We start from the raw sequence: 15,445 nt of genomic DNA on the forward strand, positions 1-15,445 counted from the left end.
CAGTTAAATAGCTCAAATATTTGCCATGAAGTAGGGATGGTGGGGGTGGGCAGTGCAGGATTGCTTCTGAGAGAATCTTGTGAGTATAAAAATACTCTGAAAATTAACTCTCTTTTTTTGCAGATTTTTTTGAAGAATCGGACAGTGAATCAGGTACTTTCCTGGACAATTAGCACTTGTCAAACAATTTCCTGGTGGGTGAATTGAGGGAGGTTTGCGCTTTTAGAAGCATGAAGAAAGGGAACAGATGCAGAACATGGCTTCCAGGATATTTCCTCTCTCCATTACCTGGAGTGGTGTATTTTTATTTCTTTCCTCATGTGCTCGTCTGGGTGTCTGTGCTGAGAAGCCGAATATATGTTCTTATCTGAATCACATGACCAGGAGGAGGGGGCTTAGAATAAAGCAATCAGCTTCATTCAAATGCATTGCCTACCTTCAAATGCACTGGAGAAAAACTTCCAGATTTTTGGGTGGGGGTGTGTCTGTCAGTCCTCAGCCAGATGCAACTCAGTTTTGAAGTTGATAATTATTTTGCCAGCTTCTTCCTCCCAAGCCAATTTTGATCCCATTCTGTTCAGTTCTCACAAAGCTTTCCTGTTGATGGGCCACAGTCTTGAATCCCTTTACATAATTTCTTTCCAACATGTTAGGCTAGGGGGAAAAAATGAAAAGTCATATCCTATAAGTAAGTAAGTCAATGCGTATTAGTGCATAATCGGTGGAACGACTTGCACCCGGAAGTTGCGGGTGCTTCAACACTGGAGGTTTTTAAGAGATTTGGTATAGGGTCTCCTGCTTGAGCAGGGGGTTAGGCTAGAAGACCTCCAAGGTCCCTTCCAACTCTGTTATTCTATTATTATTATTTGTAGGTGTGTGTGTGTGTCCCTCTCCCTGGTTTATGTTAAAACTCACTGGATAACTTTTCAAAAGATAGAGCCTATTGGAACTAGAAGAGATTGAAATTGAGACTGAATTGAGATTGATTGGCAGGTAATAGAATGGGACTTGGTGTACCCATAAACAGAAATATTTTTCTAATGCGCAGTGGATTTCATCTTTCTCTCTTTTCAGACTCCCTGGGAGCGTCACCCAAGTCTGGCCTCTTCACTTTCTCCTCTTGGGGTAACAACTCATTCCTAGCTATGAAGAATTCACAGGGTCCCCGGGTTTTTAAACGTCTTGTTAATGGACACCCTTTGCTTCTTCCTTGCAGTGGATGGAGACCCTCACTTTGTAATAAAGTTGCCACATTCACTGGGGAATCTATGCTTCACCCTGGATGGTCGCTCAGGAGATATCCTGCGGCTGGTGAGCGACCCTGCCACAGGTAAGAGCTGTGATTAGAACCTGCTCCAGACAATCCCAGAGGGCTAAAGGTGAAGACAGGTGGGGCCATAAGCTTGTTTTCAGGAACAACGTCTGGTGCTTGTGATCATATGCAGAAATGTTATTTCCAAGTCAATGTTGTAGCCTTCAGCGGCCTGTGCAGCTAGTAGCTGATGCCGACAGCGAGGAGGCTGGTGTGATGCTGCGCCAGCAGCCTGTGCACTCGAGTCAGACAATGAGGAGGCTGGAGAAGATGTGGTGCCAGATGCAGGGATTGAGCCAGGGCCTTCAGAACCTCCAGAAGCTCCCATAAGTGAAGAGGAAGAAGAAGAGGAGCCTCTTCTCGATGCATGGGCACACAGAGCTGCCAAAAGGCAGGAGGGGCTTCTCAGGAGGAGGTCTCCTCGAAAGTAAGGCTTGGGGCTAATTGGCCACTCCATTAGCCTATTTAAGGAAGGATGACAACTGAGGCAATTTGCAGGGAACAACTTTATTCACTCTCCTTCGCGTCTGGATCTTAGTTCTCTTATCAGTTTCCTGCAAATTGCTTCTGGGCTTTCTGCCAACCATAGTAAGATTACGATTATTTATTCTTTGGATTCTTGTAGGCTGTTAAGAAAGTTAATTAACAACCTTTGTTTGAAAAAGACTGATTTAATTTAGTAAACTAAGGTTTGTACAGACTTTGTGTGTGCTGCATTTTTTGGGTCCATAGCTGGGACAGAACAGTCAAACAACAAAATTACAGTGTGAAAAGTATCAGAATAACAGAACTAAATAACAGAACAACAGAGTTGGAAGGGATCTTGGAGGTCTTCTGGTCCAACCCCCTGCTCAAGCAGGCAAGTTGAGGCAACTCTATAATATTTCGGATAAATAGTCGTCCAATTTCCTTAAAAACTTTCATTGTTGGCACGCCATAACTTCTGGAGGCAGGTTTTTCCACCGATTAATTGTTCTGTCAGGAAAACTTCCATTCAAAAGGACCAAGTGCTTCTGAGCATTATTCTTCTGTAAAATGAAGCAGCTTTAAATATTTTAATGATAAGAAGAATTAAATAAAGGCAGCTTGGTTGAAGGAACCTAGGGGAGCTTTTTGAGACAGGAGAGTCAGAGAGAGGATGTTCAGCAGAGAGGGTGGAAGAACAGCAACAGTGGATCTGCTTCCATTTTGTTGAGGGGGCCAAGGGGGAAAGGAAGAGACTGATGTTTGCCTTTCTTTGCCTTCAGGTTTGTCTGTTAATGGACACCTAATGGGAGCCCCTTCAAGGCCAGGCCATGAAGAACGTCCCCGCACCTATTTGGATGTCATCACCATAGTAGTGGAGCACCCACATGCTAGCTATGTGATTAATATAACCCAGAAGGGCGTGACACTATATGGCGAGAAAGTGCTGGAAGTGCCCTTAACTCAGCGGGCCACAATCAGTAAGCCCCCTCTGGCCATTTCCATGTGGCCCGAGGCCAATATCACTGTCCAGATTGGATCCACGGTTGAATTTCTTGTTCTGCTGCATCACTATAGCCAACCCACAGTCCTGCAGTTGGATCATCTTGGCTTCTATATTGTCAAGGGCCAAGGCCTATCAGCATCAGCAGGTGGCTTGCTAGGTAAGCTGTTTTACGAAGAGAGTGACTATCATGTTTTCTAGTTCCAAGCCTTCATCTGTTTATGTTCTGCCCCGAGTTCCCTCCTTGCCACTCTCCAGAGTACTGTAAATGTAATGTATTCTTAAGAATCACACAAGTAATTCTAAAAAAAAAAAAAACCAAGATGCCAGCTGGTCCTACATATTAAAAATACAGTCCATGCTTTGTTTCCCTATGAGAGCTGGCAACTCACTGATGATACTCATAATTACAATATGCTGGCTGGTAACTCTGGGTACTGTAGTCTTAATAAATTTTGAGATCACCGGTGTCTTTGAAGGTATAAATAAGAGACAAATGACTTGCAACTCCTTTGTTAAATTAATGTAGTTAGATAAGTAGCTTTTGCATTGCCGTTTTTCTCTTTCCCAGGCCAGTTCCAGAATACCAACATCAGCCTTTCCCCAGATCCATCTCAAGGGGGAAAAGTTGCCCGGATGCAAAGCGATGCAAACAAAATACTACTCACTGAAGTCTCCAAGGTGCTGAAGGATTCAGTCCAGAGGGCTCACGAAGCCAAGTGCTGGCTGGTGAAGCGCAAGGATGTGGAAGAGTTGCTGGGAGCCTCCTACTGCTCCTACCTTGCCTCCAACCTGTTGGAAATATGAGCTTCCCTCTTCCATTCTGTCTAGAAAAGCTGGAACAGCAGGCTACCAGAATACAGGACAACCTCCCTGTTTCTCCTTCACTATTTTGGTCGCCCATGATGGGGAGAAGAGAGAGAAACCCAAGTTCTCCTTCTGGACCTTTGCAGTAGGTCCTTGGAAATGGAAGAGATATCGCACTATAATCAAAGACAGACCGATTTCTCCCTATGCTGTAGGCCCAATCTATCCCCATGCTGTACTGTGCTGATATAATGCAGAAAAGGACATTGTGCTTAGCTGCAAATATGTCTTCTGGGCAGCAGATGGAGGGATTTTGAATGTGTTTATTCCTTTTCTCTCCGAAAAGTCGAGAGATCCTTACCTTGGCTTTTCGGAATTACCACAACAGATTCCCCCCACACCCCCAGTTCACAGCTTTAATTGGAATTGTTAAGAACAAAGAAAGGATGAGGGTTTCTGTGGGCCTCATATGCTGGAGAGTTGTTTGGGATCCACTCGAATCCTTCCATACTGTCTTTGTCTAGCTACGCTCCATGATGAAAAGCCATAGAGGCAAAGGCCAATGTGCCCTTTTCAATCAATGGAGGAATGTATATCAACCACAGTGACACATTGCAGTATTTCAGCTCAAATAAAATTGACCACATGTGTGTGAGACAAACTCCTGTTCAAAGGCACAACAGAAGGGAAATGATTTAGGCGCTGGCTCAACAAAAGAGCAGCAGCCCTGCAAATTTCTTCAAATAGCAGGAAAATACAGATGTTGCGAAACATTGATCAGTTTGGGAGCCATTTTTCAACCTGGCTTAATATACTCTGGACTTTTTAGTTATTCAACAATCCAATTTATGCCATATTAGCCTTTTCCCTTGGAGTGTTTTGGCTCTGGACAGGTGAACAATAGTATGAAGAGTGAGCACTCGTTGTCTTCCTTGTGGCAGGTTTTTCTGAACATGAAGCATCCTGGGGAGCAGTTGGAAAGAGCAGCCTATTCAAAATATTTCCATCACCAATAGAGAAAAATTACCAGCTTTGCTCAGTTGGATAAAGCAAAAGTTGTGGGTGGATTGCTTTTTATCATTTTAGAGTGGCCTCCACTATTTCATTTGTAGATTTAATCAGACCCCATGTAGTCAAAATTCTTACGTTTTAGAGACTAAAAGTAGAAATAGGAGGGTTGGCAGCTGGACTCGCTGCATCCTGTTCCTTGATGCGACTTGGGAGTCTTTCACAATTTTGCTCCCAGAAATCTCCCATCAATAAGGGAACTCAATTTGCTCACCTAGTGTCCTATGCAGGGAAAAGCGCATGATTTTATTTTTTTAAAAGAAGGGAATAAAAGCTACTACCGTAATGCACCTGTCAAATGTTTTTGCACTGAAAGGCCTTAGCAGAAGCATATAAAATTTTTAGCATGTGGCAAGCCGAGAGGCAGAATCAAGTAATTCACACCAGTAATCTGACGGATGTGAATCTAGCCTCTGTCCAGGGATTTTCCTTCCATCAGCCCTTGTAATCCATATAAAAAAAATCTTACATTATAACTGAGAGCAGACAGGCTCTCTCTATTTCTCCTGCAGAAGGTTGGATGGCGTTCTTCCTGATGTTCCTGCATTATATGTATATTTCTTTTACCTGTTTTGCTTGTCTGCAGTAAGAAAACCCCCTCAGTTTTGCAGCTGAGACCCATTCTGTCCGTCCCCCCCAAAGTTCCTGGGGCCCTGCAGCACTCAAGATTTATTGTCCTTGTAATTATTGCGGGATCAGACTCTCTTTTCATGTGTTAATGTGTATTTTACAATTCTTACAATAAAAACGAAAATTGCTGCCCGAGATATTATTGTAAACCTGCAGCTGAAGCAAATATAGGAGAGTAATTTAAGGAAAAGTAAAAAGGCAATGGCCCTTAGCTGGGAGAACGAGCCTTTCAGTTTTGCTTGATAAATAACTTTAGGGTATTAATTTTGTGCATCGAAAAATCAACAACAGACCATTAATAATGCCAATTCTGACTAAAAGGTGACTTGTGATACTTTGCAGGGAGAAAGTCCACATGAGATCCATGTGAGGCACACTTCATGAATAGTACCAAGGAGTGTCAGAATAAAATAATTAAATGGGCGAACATTCAATTTGGTTATTTGATGCTATAGCAATTTAGAATACCTTTTCTTTCCCAATTGGCAAAAAAACTGTCCCCCCCTTCAAAAAAAGAGGTTTGGATAGCATTCCTGAAATAATTCCCCCAGTGGTGAATCCTTTCAGCACAGCCCTCTTTAAAAGAAAAAGCTGTGCATAATAATGCCCTCACCCTTAAAAACTGTATGTAGAATGTATGCCTTGGTCAGGGTGCTGCACCCCCTGTAGTAACTCTTGTGCAAGAAACTGCTATAGCTGTATTTCAGTATCAGACTCTCCAGAACACAAATTTTGTGGGCAAGTTCTCCCAGATCCCAGTGAAAGCATTTGTTCCTAAAAGAACAGAATCAGAAAAATATATCTCAGGCATATGCTACAATAAACTGAAGGTTTTCTTTTATTCTAACCCCTGGAAAAAATTATATATATAATTTTATATAATTATATATAAATTATATATATATATAATTTTCTCCCCCTTAAACACACATTTCTAGAGTGAGGCCTAAAAAATAGAATTCAAACATTTACACAAAGCTTGCTAGAGTCTGGTGTAAAAATATGATACACAGCTGTATTCACTGAGCTGTGCTGCTGGGTAGAAACATCTTTTAAGTCTTACTTAGGGGGCATGACGCCCTCCCTGCCGCCATAGAAGGGGGAGAAGGAGAAGGAGGAGGGAGGATAGACTGCCTTATGCCAAGAATGTAAAAGAAAGAAAAAGCCCTGGAATTAACAAAACAAGAGATCTGCAACAGGAACAGCTGTGAAGCCTACTGGAAAACTTCACATTGGGAGCAGGAAGAATCTGCTAATATTCCACATGGAATCTCCTGGCTGGCAGCCCCAACTGGCAAGTGATGTTGACCTGAACAGTTTCCAACTACCGTTTGGGCAGAGCTGGGATTTTCACCGATTTAAAATACAAACACTCAAAGCAACAGAAGTCCCTTTGCATGGACAGACATGCAAACTAGGGAAGAGGCAGCTTACTTAGCCTTCTACCTCAACTGCCTTCTTGTACGTGCTGCAAAATTTTTATAACATATTAGACCGCCCCTCCCTTTTGCATTCTGGAGACACAGATCTCTTGTGAGGCTCTCAATCTTCTATTTTGGATGGATAACGTAAGGTATGACGAGCGAATGATTCCCTGCTGCCAAATGACTGGAAGTTTCAAAATTCTCTCGATGGAGAGGGAGTTATTTCCAGTGTCTGCCTACTCCATCCACAAATCCCTGACTGCTGAAAAACAGGGAAGCATCCAGTTCCCTTTGTAAAACAAGTGGTTCCTCTCCTGCCCTTCCAGGCTTTGGAAGGATCTCTCCAGAATAGCGTATCTCAAGCGGAGCAATTGTAAGATGGGTGAACTTCAAGAATTCTCCAGCCATAAATAGTGCCAGCTGGAAAATTCTGGAAGTGGAAGTCCACTCATCTCAAAATCATTGAAGCTGAGAAACGCTGTTCTGGAAGACTGCAAAGAAACCCTCTGCTTGTGTAAAAACAACAACAAGCAGCTACTTTCTGCTGGGAAAAACATTTTTAAAAAGTAATGAAAAAAAAGAAACACTCCTTGGCATGCCAGGGTCTGCCAACAGCAACGAAAGATACAAAGGGCATTTGAAGCTGCTAGGAGGAAAAAAAATAAAGCCAACATCTGTAAGGTGTGACTTGACAGAGGGAAGGGAGCTTTCGAAAGAGGTATCAGCCCCAGAACAAAAAAGGAAGTGCAGTGGGTCGAGGTAGGGATGGAGAATCAGTGGGCACAACGAACCCCCCGCCTCCTACGTTGTCTGTCTCTTCAGAGAAACCAGTGCGGTTTGCCTCTGTGTTCAGGTGCTGCCAACCGAGTTCAAAGCTTCCAACAGCAGCACAGGCAGCTCAGACTTGGCTCTGATCCATGTGAGGGAAGGAGAGGTAGAGTAGCATAGGCCTTGTCCACGCGCCCAAGGTCCTGTCAGCCCTCCAAAGACACCAGGCGGTGCCTCCAAGTGGGTCTCTGTGCCTCACCCAACTTCTGCTGCCCAAGAGCTGGGCATGTGGTCTGGAGCTGACATGGGGATGCACTCAGAGGAGTAGCTTGCCATTGCGATGGATCTTCAGGATGCGTCCCAGTCGCTGCTTTGCTGTCGCTAAGCCCTTCTTGGGGCGTTTTCCTGAACGGGAAGAACAAGAAAAAAGACAACCATTTTAGAGATATTTCCTTACCAGATTTCTTAATGCCTTCAACCATGACAGAACTTCTAATGTACTTGAAAAGGTATTTTAAAAATTCAGGGAAATATTCAAAGATGTATCTGCCTTGAAAGTAGCCCACGTTGAACAGTATAGCAAGGGTCCCCAACCCCTGGGCCGTGGCCCACTACCAGGTCACAGCCTGGCGCGAGTGATGGGCCGGCACATGCACATATGTGCGCAGCTCAACTTGTGCAAGCGACAGGCCAGCATGCACATGGCCCGCTGTTTGCACAGGCTGGTTCCCCCTTTCCCCCCCCGCCGGGCCACCAAGCCGTAAAGGTTGGGGATGGCCGCTGTACAGCACAGTGAAACATCAGGAACCAACCACCAGAAATGCTTTATGACATTTTGTATGTCATAAAACGTTTTACAAAATTTGCCAAATTTCAATTCCACAGAAATCGCAGGTCATGGATTTTGGATGCATTCTGTAAAATGGTCCATTTGAGGTACCTTGGTTCAAAAAATTTTGCCCCATGAGGCACTGTCACGTCAAGTTAAAAGTTACAGAGACAAGAGCTTTAGAAGTATAGAGATTTACTCGAGTCATAAAACCCATTTATTTTCCTTCTGAAGAATGTCTCTTGCTGATGTGGAGAATGAAACTCACCAAGTGCTCTCCAGCTACAAAATGAATCTAAGATGAACATTAAAAATGGCATCTTGTTTCTTTTACCTGCTTGCTTTCCACTTGGCAGCCAAAAATTCCCACAAGGGAACAAGAATATCATCTTCTCTCACAACGGTGAGCCGAGTGGGGAACCATGAACTCCATCTGTGTGATGTTATGGATCATGCAGAATGAGTCTGGAACTTGCCAGGATCCAGTGGTTCCTACCTGCCTTGATTCACATCTGCCTCAGTTTCCTTACTCATACAGTACTTTATTCTTATAAGGAAGTCCAGAATGTTCACAATGCTATATAATTAATGACAATTTCAAACGTGCTACACAATGCACTGGTATTCTCCCAAGCGAGATACTCAAGGTGAGGTATTATTTGAACTGATAACTTCCTTTGAATGCAGCACAGCTGATAATAGATAATGCCACTAAGTGTGTTCACTATTTGACTGCCCAGAATGCATCCTATGAATGACCAGTCCAAGCCATATTCTTCCATTATCTCTCTTCCACTGGCAAAAACACCTTGTGGCAGATCTTAAACAATTAGAACTCTTCCCTAAACAACAGCAATAGGACTGACCCTTCCCTTTTGAAGCCCATATATACAAGCTTACCCTGTGCTGCTTGAGGACCTGGTGAGCCAGCTGAGGGGCGCCGCTGGGACAAGAAGACCCCTGGGGCCATAGGCGTGGAGCCCCGGTTCACCTGGGCCATTCCAAAAACATTAGGCCGAGCGGTATATTCATGATCCACCAGGCTGCCAGCAAACTGCTCCTGTTTTGTTTCCGGTGGAGGGGTGGGCACAGGGGCCTCCAGCTCAGGATCTGGTTCCTGGGGGACGGGGGGTGGGGGTGGCACATCCAGCTCCACTTCTGGTTCTATCAGTTCTGGCTCTGGTTCTGGTTCTGGTTCCGGCTCCGGCTCTGGCTCCGGTTCTGGACTAGGAGCTTTTGGAGATGGTGGCTTCTTTTTTACCACAAATTTCCGTCGCTGCAACTTCTGATGTTCCTTAAAAAGAAGAGAAAAGAGGCACAATCCTTTATGCAGAGCTGCAGTGTTTAAGATCAGCTGGGTATGAGCAGCACTGCTAGGGATTCCTGTTGCTCCTGCCTGGCTGGATCCAATAATGGTACCTGGAAATGTCTTGAAAGGATTCCTACACATTTGAATTCCCATTCGAGAACACTGAATGAACTAGATATCCTAAATTCAACACACACACACACACACAAACACACACAAAATCTGAAAGTAGGGCTTTAACAACTTATGCAATGCTGCTATCCTATGAAATATGTTACTCTGGCTCTTTTAGAATAAATTTTGCTATATTTCTGTTCATTGTTTATTGAGTGCTGATCCTGGGGTGGCTTTTGATAGTTCCTGCATATGTTGAACTATGCTATGTAGCATTCAGTCTTTTGAATGTGATGGCATAGAAAGGGAATAAACACATAAACAATCAGTTGCCACACTGAGTGCGGTGAGAAATATACTAAGAAAAACCAGTATATAGAAGGCAGCACACTAACCTTAACAATGAGTATGCTTTCTGTTGAACAACCATTCTATCTTCCTGAAACACCCCAAGCTTTCCCCACTGATGAAGCAAATGAAGAAGAAGGCCACCCTCCCGAGGAAGAGTCTGTTTGGGCCTCACAACCTGCTCCTTCTATCCATAAACCAACCTGGCCATTTACCTGCTGAGCTAGCTTAGCTGCTGCAGCTGCCAGACCGGTCTCGACAGATGCCACTCTGGTCCCTTCACGGACAGGGCGGTCTTGCTTGGGTAGTGTTGGGGTCACCCGGGCTGTGAAGAGGGAAAATTCACATGAAATTTTTTTCTATTCTGCCTTCCCCGAACCTTGATGATTTCAATTTATGTGGAATGATAATGCCCAGGTCGCCATTTGGGCTGAGGAATTCTCGGAGCTGCAGTCCTGAGATCTGAAGCACCCCAAAATTAGGTGAGGCTGCTCTACTTGCTCCCACTTGGTACATATAAAACATATCCTTTGCCCTACAAACCCATGAATTCAAGAATAAGATAATGGAAGCTTCATTTACTGGAAATCCATAATATCTGGGCCACAAATCTGGAGTTAAGGCCTCAGAGCCCTTACAGATGCAGTGCTCATTCTGAAACGCTTGTCACAGGCAAAACCCAAAGGAAAAAAAGAAAAACAATTTGCATTTGTGAATTGAGCTAAGCCAGATATACCATGGAGCCAATTGAGGGCAGGTATATCAAAATTAGCAAAGCTAGGTTGCAGAGCTCAGTGTTGTTTTTTTAAATAAAATCCTTTTAAAAATTCCTTTCCAATATACTCAAGCAGATTTGCCTCAGATTATTACTATTACAATGAAACCCCACCCCTCCAACTCCCATTTCAGATATCAAGCGAATCAGAAAGATCTCCACATTCAGAATTGTGGCCTTTCAGGCATTTCTACAAACTGTAATAAGGCAAAGCTGCAATACAGGTTGTCTATGCTTAGTGCAGTTTTTGGTTTAAACAGAGAAAACCCATTGCTCTAACCTATAGCCTTTCCATACCTCACAGAAACAAAAGGTAAGTTCTATGACCATTCTTCTTCTTCTTCTTGTGCCATATCTGTCATCGGACATTGGCGATCATGTTGGCGATCCTATTTTTATCAACAGCTGCACGAAAAAGTGCTGTTGAGTCTTGTCCAAACCAGTCCCTTAGATTTTGAAGCCATGATGTTCTTCTTCTGCCTGTATCTTGTTTGCCTTCTATGCCCATACCATTGTGCTTTGTATATTTCCAAGAATTACTATCCAGTTCACTCTATAAATTTCTGGTTCCTGGGATAGTCAACGATCAGCACTTGCACCATGAAATCTCATCCTCAAGTATAGTATAAAAGTCTTCAGCAATTCTCCTAGCATTAGAATCCTCATTACATTTTTCATCCCAAACACTTTCAGGTATATTTTCGTGTGCAAAAGGGTTAGAAATTTGCTTTTTAAAAGAATTATTCCCAGGGAATTGTGTTTTGGATCTCTTTGTATAGACTCACATTAAATACACACCATCTGTTACAGGTGATGGATGGTTACCTTTAGGACTCCACGGAGCATCATCCGTGCATTTTTTCTTCTTTGGCAGTGACTTCAAGGCTGGGTCATCCTCATCTGATTCCAAGGATGGGTAAACTACAGAGAGAGGGATGCAGTTGGGCATGAACTGTAAATTTTTCAGGTCTGAATATATGGGAGACGAAACAAGAAACTGTGATTGCAATGGGGCACATGAAGGGAAGCTAGATTTTTCTGAAGACAAATGCTTTATTGCTATAACCATAAGTCCTTCTCTGCTCAATTTATATCAACCGGATATCTTTTCATTTATTATAGAGTAGCTCCTTTTCACAAAACATGAATCTTTCTGATGCAATAATTTTTAAACCAAGATAAGGGAACACGTTTGGTACTTGCAGAAAACCAAAAGGTTGCATATAATTTTGAGTAGCAAAGTCTGTAAAGACAGGAGGATGAATTAAGCTGGGCAAAGCAGCTTCTCCTGATGCAGAATGACAGAGATTCCTCCCTGCAAGAGGAAGTCCAGAAGTCAAATAAGACCAAATTCTCTACAAGGGTCTTGAATTCCAAGCCAGAGATACCACCCCAAAAGTTTACAAGATGGTCTGCTCCTCATTCTAGACACTCTGCCTGTCCATTCAACTCCTTGCACAGCTCTAAAAGTCATCAGGATTGTTGCCAAGACCAGAAATGTCCACTTGTTTGTATTTTTCCCTGCTTGGGAAAGGAAACTCAGCACAACTACAGCAGTTTCCCGCTAGACAAGTCAAAATAGCCCTACAAAAACTGGCATGTTCCTAAACCAGTTGCTAGTGATCAAATGTCATCTATCCAGGTCAGTGGCAAAATACACTGCTATAGTAGGAGCAAGAGAACCATTAGAAAGTGAGCAGTTTGGCACTGAGAAATGAGAAGGTGGTTGGGAGATGCTCTGCACGATCTAACCACTGCTGGCCAATTCTCCAGCCTTCCCCAATTTGATGTCCTTCACATGTATTGAAGTTTCCACTCAAACTGTGCTAGCCCCACACCTCCAGAGACCCCTAAACCAAGGACGACGTGTTTATTGAGGTCAGTGGATTTTTACATGGGAGGACCTATAATAGGGAACAGTGTAGGAATTGCAATAGTGTTCCAGAGTTCCATCTTTGCAAGTGTTGTACAGGTGGTGTAGGTATATATTAAGATCCATACTTTGTAATGCACAGCACTCTTCCAGGCCAATAGATTGTAAGTAGCCTTTTAACTTTTCTGCCCAGGAGAAAAAAAAGCCCTATTTTTCTTATTGAACCTTCCAAAGGACAAGTAAATCTCTTTCCATTCCTTACTGTATTCAGCATCCTTAAAACAGGCTCCCAGGCTCTCCTGCTCATCCATGCTGGCCTCTTCCTCGCTGTCTGTGCTGTGATGAGCCGGCCGTTTGATGGGCCTCTTCCCTGAGCGCTGTGTGCCGGAGGCTCCTGCAGAGCCACGTTCATGCCCAGCTGCCAACCAGGCCTGCAAGCTGGAGGCCCCTCCTGAGGATGACGACTGGAGGTTGGCCATGCACAACATGCCTTGGATGGCTTCCTGAGTACTGGGAGACGCAGGTGCATCACTGGGGAGACAATAGAAGTGGAGTCCTTATTGTATCAGCACTGGGACACAACATACAACATGGTTTTATCCAGGAAGCCTCTGAACAACAACACTTCTCAGTACCCTTAGACAGGTCGTAAGTATACTCGCTGCACTGAGAAAACAGCAATAGCACTTAGACGTATATACCGCTTCACAGTGCTTTACAGTCATCTCTAAGCAGTTTACAGAGTCAGCATAATCCCCCAACAATCTGGGTCCTCATTTTATCGACCTCGGAAGGATGGAAGGCTAGTCAACCTTGAGCTCTGTCAGGATTGAACTCCTGGTGGTGGACAGAGCTAGCCTGCAATGCTAGCCTTACTGCATTCTAACCACTGTACCACCACGGCTCATATATTACCTCAAAATATGTTTTCATAATTTCTCTTGCAACTTGGATATTCCTATTAGTGCTTCCTACAGAGGCTAAAAAAAGAAGAGGAACTGTCATCTAACCAATCTGGATGGTAGAAGGTGAAATCTATTTAAACAGACATAATGCTGTTTGGTTTAAAGAAAGAAAGAAAAAAATCTGAAACTCATTTATTCTAAATTCCTAGGTCATCAAAGCCCTCTCAGGTATAATGAACAGAAAAACATGAAAGGGTTCCATCTTGGTTTCAATATATGGCAAATTGTTGAGGATGATATTTGACGTAGCAGCAGATCTCTGTCAACTGGAAACTGGTGATCAAAAAGAGTCACCTTGCTCTTCCCCCTCCTTGCTTCAGCCTTCTTTGAGTCTGGTGGAGGGGAAAACCTATGAAACCCACTGCCTGAGGGGCCTATAGGTGTATTTCCTGTACCTACATATGCCTGAGGTAAAATCTTAACAGTTTGAGAACTGAGGGGGAAAAGGTGCCATCCCAAAGGGGAAGTTGGAAGGGAACTCTCCAGCTCCTCACTTTGTAGCAAAAACAGAAGCCCCGCAAGACTCAGTTACCCCCTCAAACACCAGAAAACTCATTAGCTGATGAGAGGGGGAAAGAGCCTACTTGAAATGTTAAAAATATTGTTATTTTGAGTATTAAAAAGCAGTTTACCAGGGATAAAAAAAATATTAACTAATTAAAATTAACTAATTAAAAAATTTTTTTAACTAATTGTTAAAATCAAGCTGTGCTGTACGTGGCTCCAGTGCCTCCTTCACAGCAGGCCAAACAAAACAGGCAAGGCTTTGGGGTTTCCTGGAAGTAGCAGAGCTCCAAGAGGTCCGATGGTCTGGTCTGCCACACACCCATCCCGGGAAACAGAAACAATCGCCTTTGAAGGATTATAAGCCACTCCCCACACACCTCCTCAGGCCCCCTCAGGTCCCATCTCACCTCAGCTCATCATAGTCAGCACCGCCAACCTGCCGACTGGCTTTCAGCAGGTCCAGGATCCCACCAGCACTACTGCTGCCTTCCAATTGGTCATCACCAGAAGCATCCTCCTCCTCTTCGGTGGTGTAGTCCTCCTGCAGACAAAATAAATCCAGTTTTAACAGGAGGCCAATTCGCTAGGCTAATGGGTATCCTGCCTATCTACTCCAGCAGCACAATAGTTCAAAGGCTAGCAGAAAATGAGTGTCATTTGAGCAAAATGTGCAGCTGAAGCTCAAGAGCACCAACATTTCTACTGGACTTGCGATTCCTTACTACAGTTACTCCTTAGGCAGAGGGAGAGTGCCATGTTTAAAATTGTACATGATTATTCCTCAGGGAAAGCTGGACCTTTACCGATATGACTGACAAAATAAACATTTCTTAAAATGCTGTTATCATTTCTACTTGAATTGGTTTCACTTAGCTAGCTCTTGTGATTATTTTAGATTATCAGTCTAAATCTTAGCAGGGGACAGGACCTGGCTGATCTTGTTTGCATCAGATCTACGTAACTTTTGAATATGAAACTGCCCAGATGTCCTCAAATTGGTGTAAGTCAAAAGAATATTCCAGAAGGCGGCAATAGTAAACTATGTTCATATTGCTGCCAAGAAAATAGCATGGGTATCATCATCCTTATTATTTTCCATCCTTGTTTATGTATAGCTCAAAGTGATGAACGTACCTAGTACTCATGCTTCCTATTTTCCCACAACAATCTTGTGAGGTGGGATGTAGCCATCTGGGCACTACAGAAGCTATAGTACTGTTCGGTTGAGTCCAACAAAGTAATAACTCT

The 15,445-nt window shown here is 43.5% G+C and overlaps 2 protein-coding genes across 2 annotated transcripts in view; one reads left to right on the forward strand and one right to left on the reverse strand.

Annotated features, from left to right (window-relative positions):
* The window catches only part of ITIH6 (inter-alpha-trypsin inhibitor heavy chain family member 6), a 29,735-nt gene extending 26,148 nt beyond the window's left edge, over nt 1–3,587 (forward strand). Inside the window, exons 11-15 of the mRNA XM_070935139.1 lie at nt 124–153; nt 1,075–1,125; nt 1,217–1,330; nt 2,560–2,940; nt 3,352–3,587. Of these exons, the coding sequence (XP_070791240.1) occupies nt 124–153; nt 1,075–1,125; nt 1,217–1,330; nt 2,560–2,940; nt 3,352–3,587 (812 nt within the window). The remainder of the gene's footprint in view (nt 1–123; nt 154–1,074; nt 1,126–1,216; nt 1,331–2,559; nt 2,941–3,351) is intronic.
* Nucleotides 3,588–5,360: 1,773 nt separating this feature from the next.
* PHF8 (PHD finger protein 8) overlaps nt 5,361–15,445 on the reverse strand; it is a 28,621-nt gene continuing 18,536 nt past the window's right edge. The window contains exons 16-21 of the mRNA XM_070938108.1: nt 14,605–14,738; nt 12,988–13,256; nt 11,678–11,773; nt 10,293–10,402; nt 9,207–9,600; nt 5,361–7,882 (exon numbers count right to left, since the gene is read on the reverse strand). Coding sequence (XP_070794209.1) covers nt 7,794–7,882; nt 9,207–9,600; nt 10,293–10,402; nt 11,678–11,773; nt 12,988–13,256; nt 14,605–14,738 — 1,092 coding nt within the window. The 3' untranslated portion in view covers nt 5,361–7,793. The remainder of the gene's footprint in view (nt 7,883–9,206; nt 9,601–10,292; nt 10,403–11,677; nt 11,774–12,987; nt 13,257–14,604; nt 14,739–15,445) is intronic.

The sequence above is a fragment of the Pituophis catenifer genome, unplaced genomic scaffold, assembly GCF_029215685.1.
Source record: "Pituophis catenifer annectens isolate HBS135680 unplaced genomic scaffold, rPitCat1.0.hap2 SCAF_2, whole genome shotgun sequence".
Lineage (NCBI taxonomy): Eukaryota > Metazoa > Chordata > Lepidosauria > Squamata > Colubridae > Pituophis > Pituophis catenifer.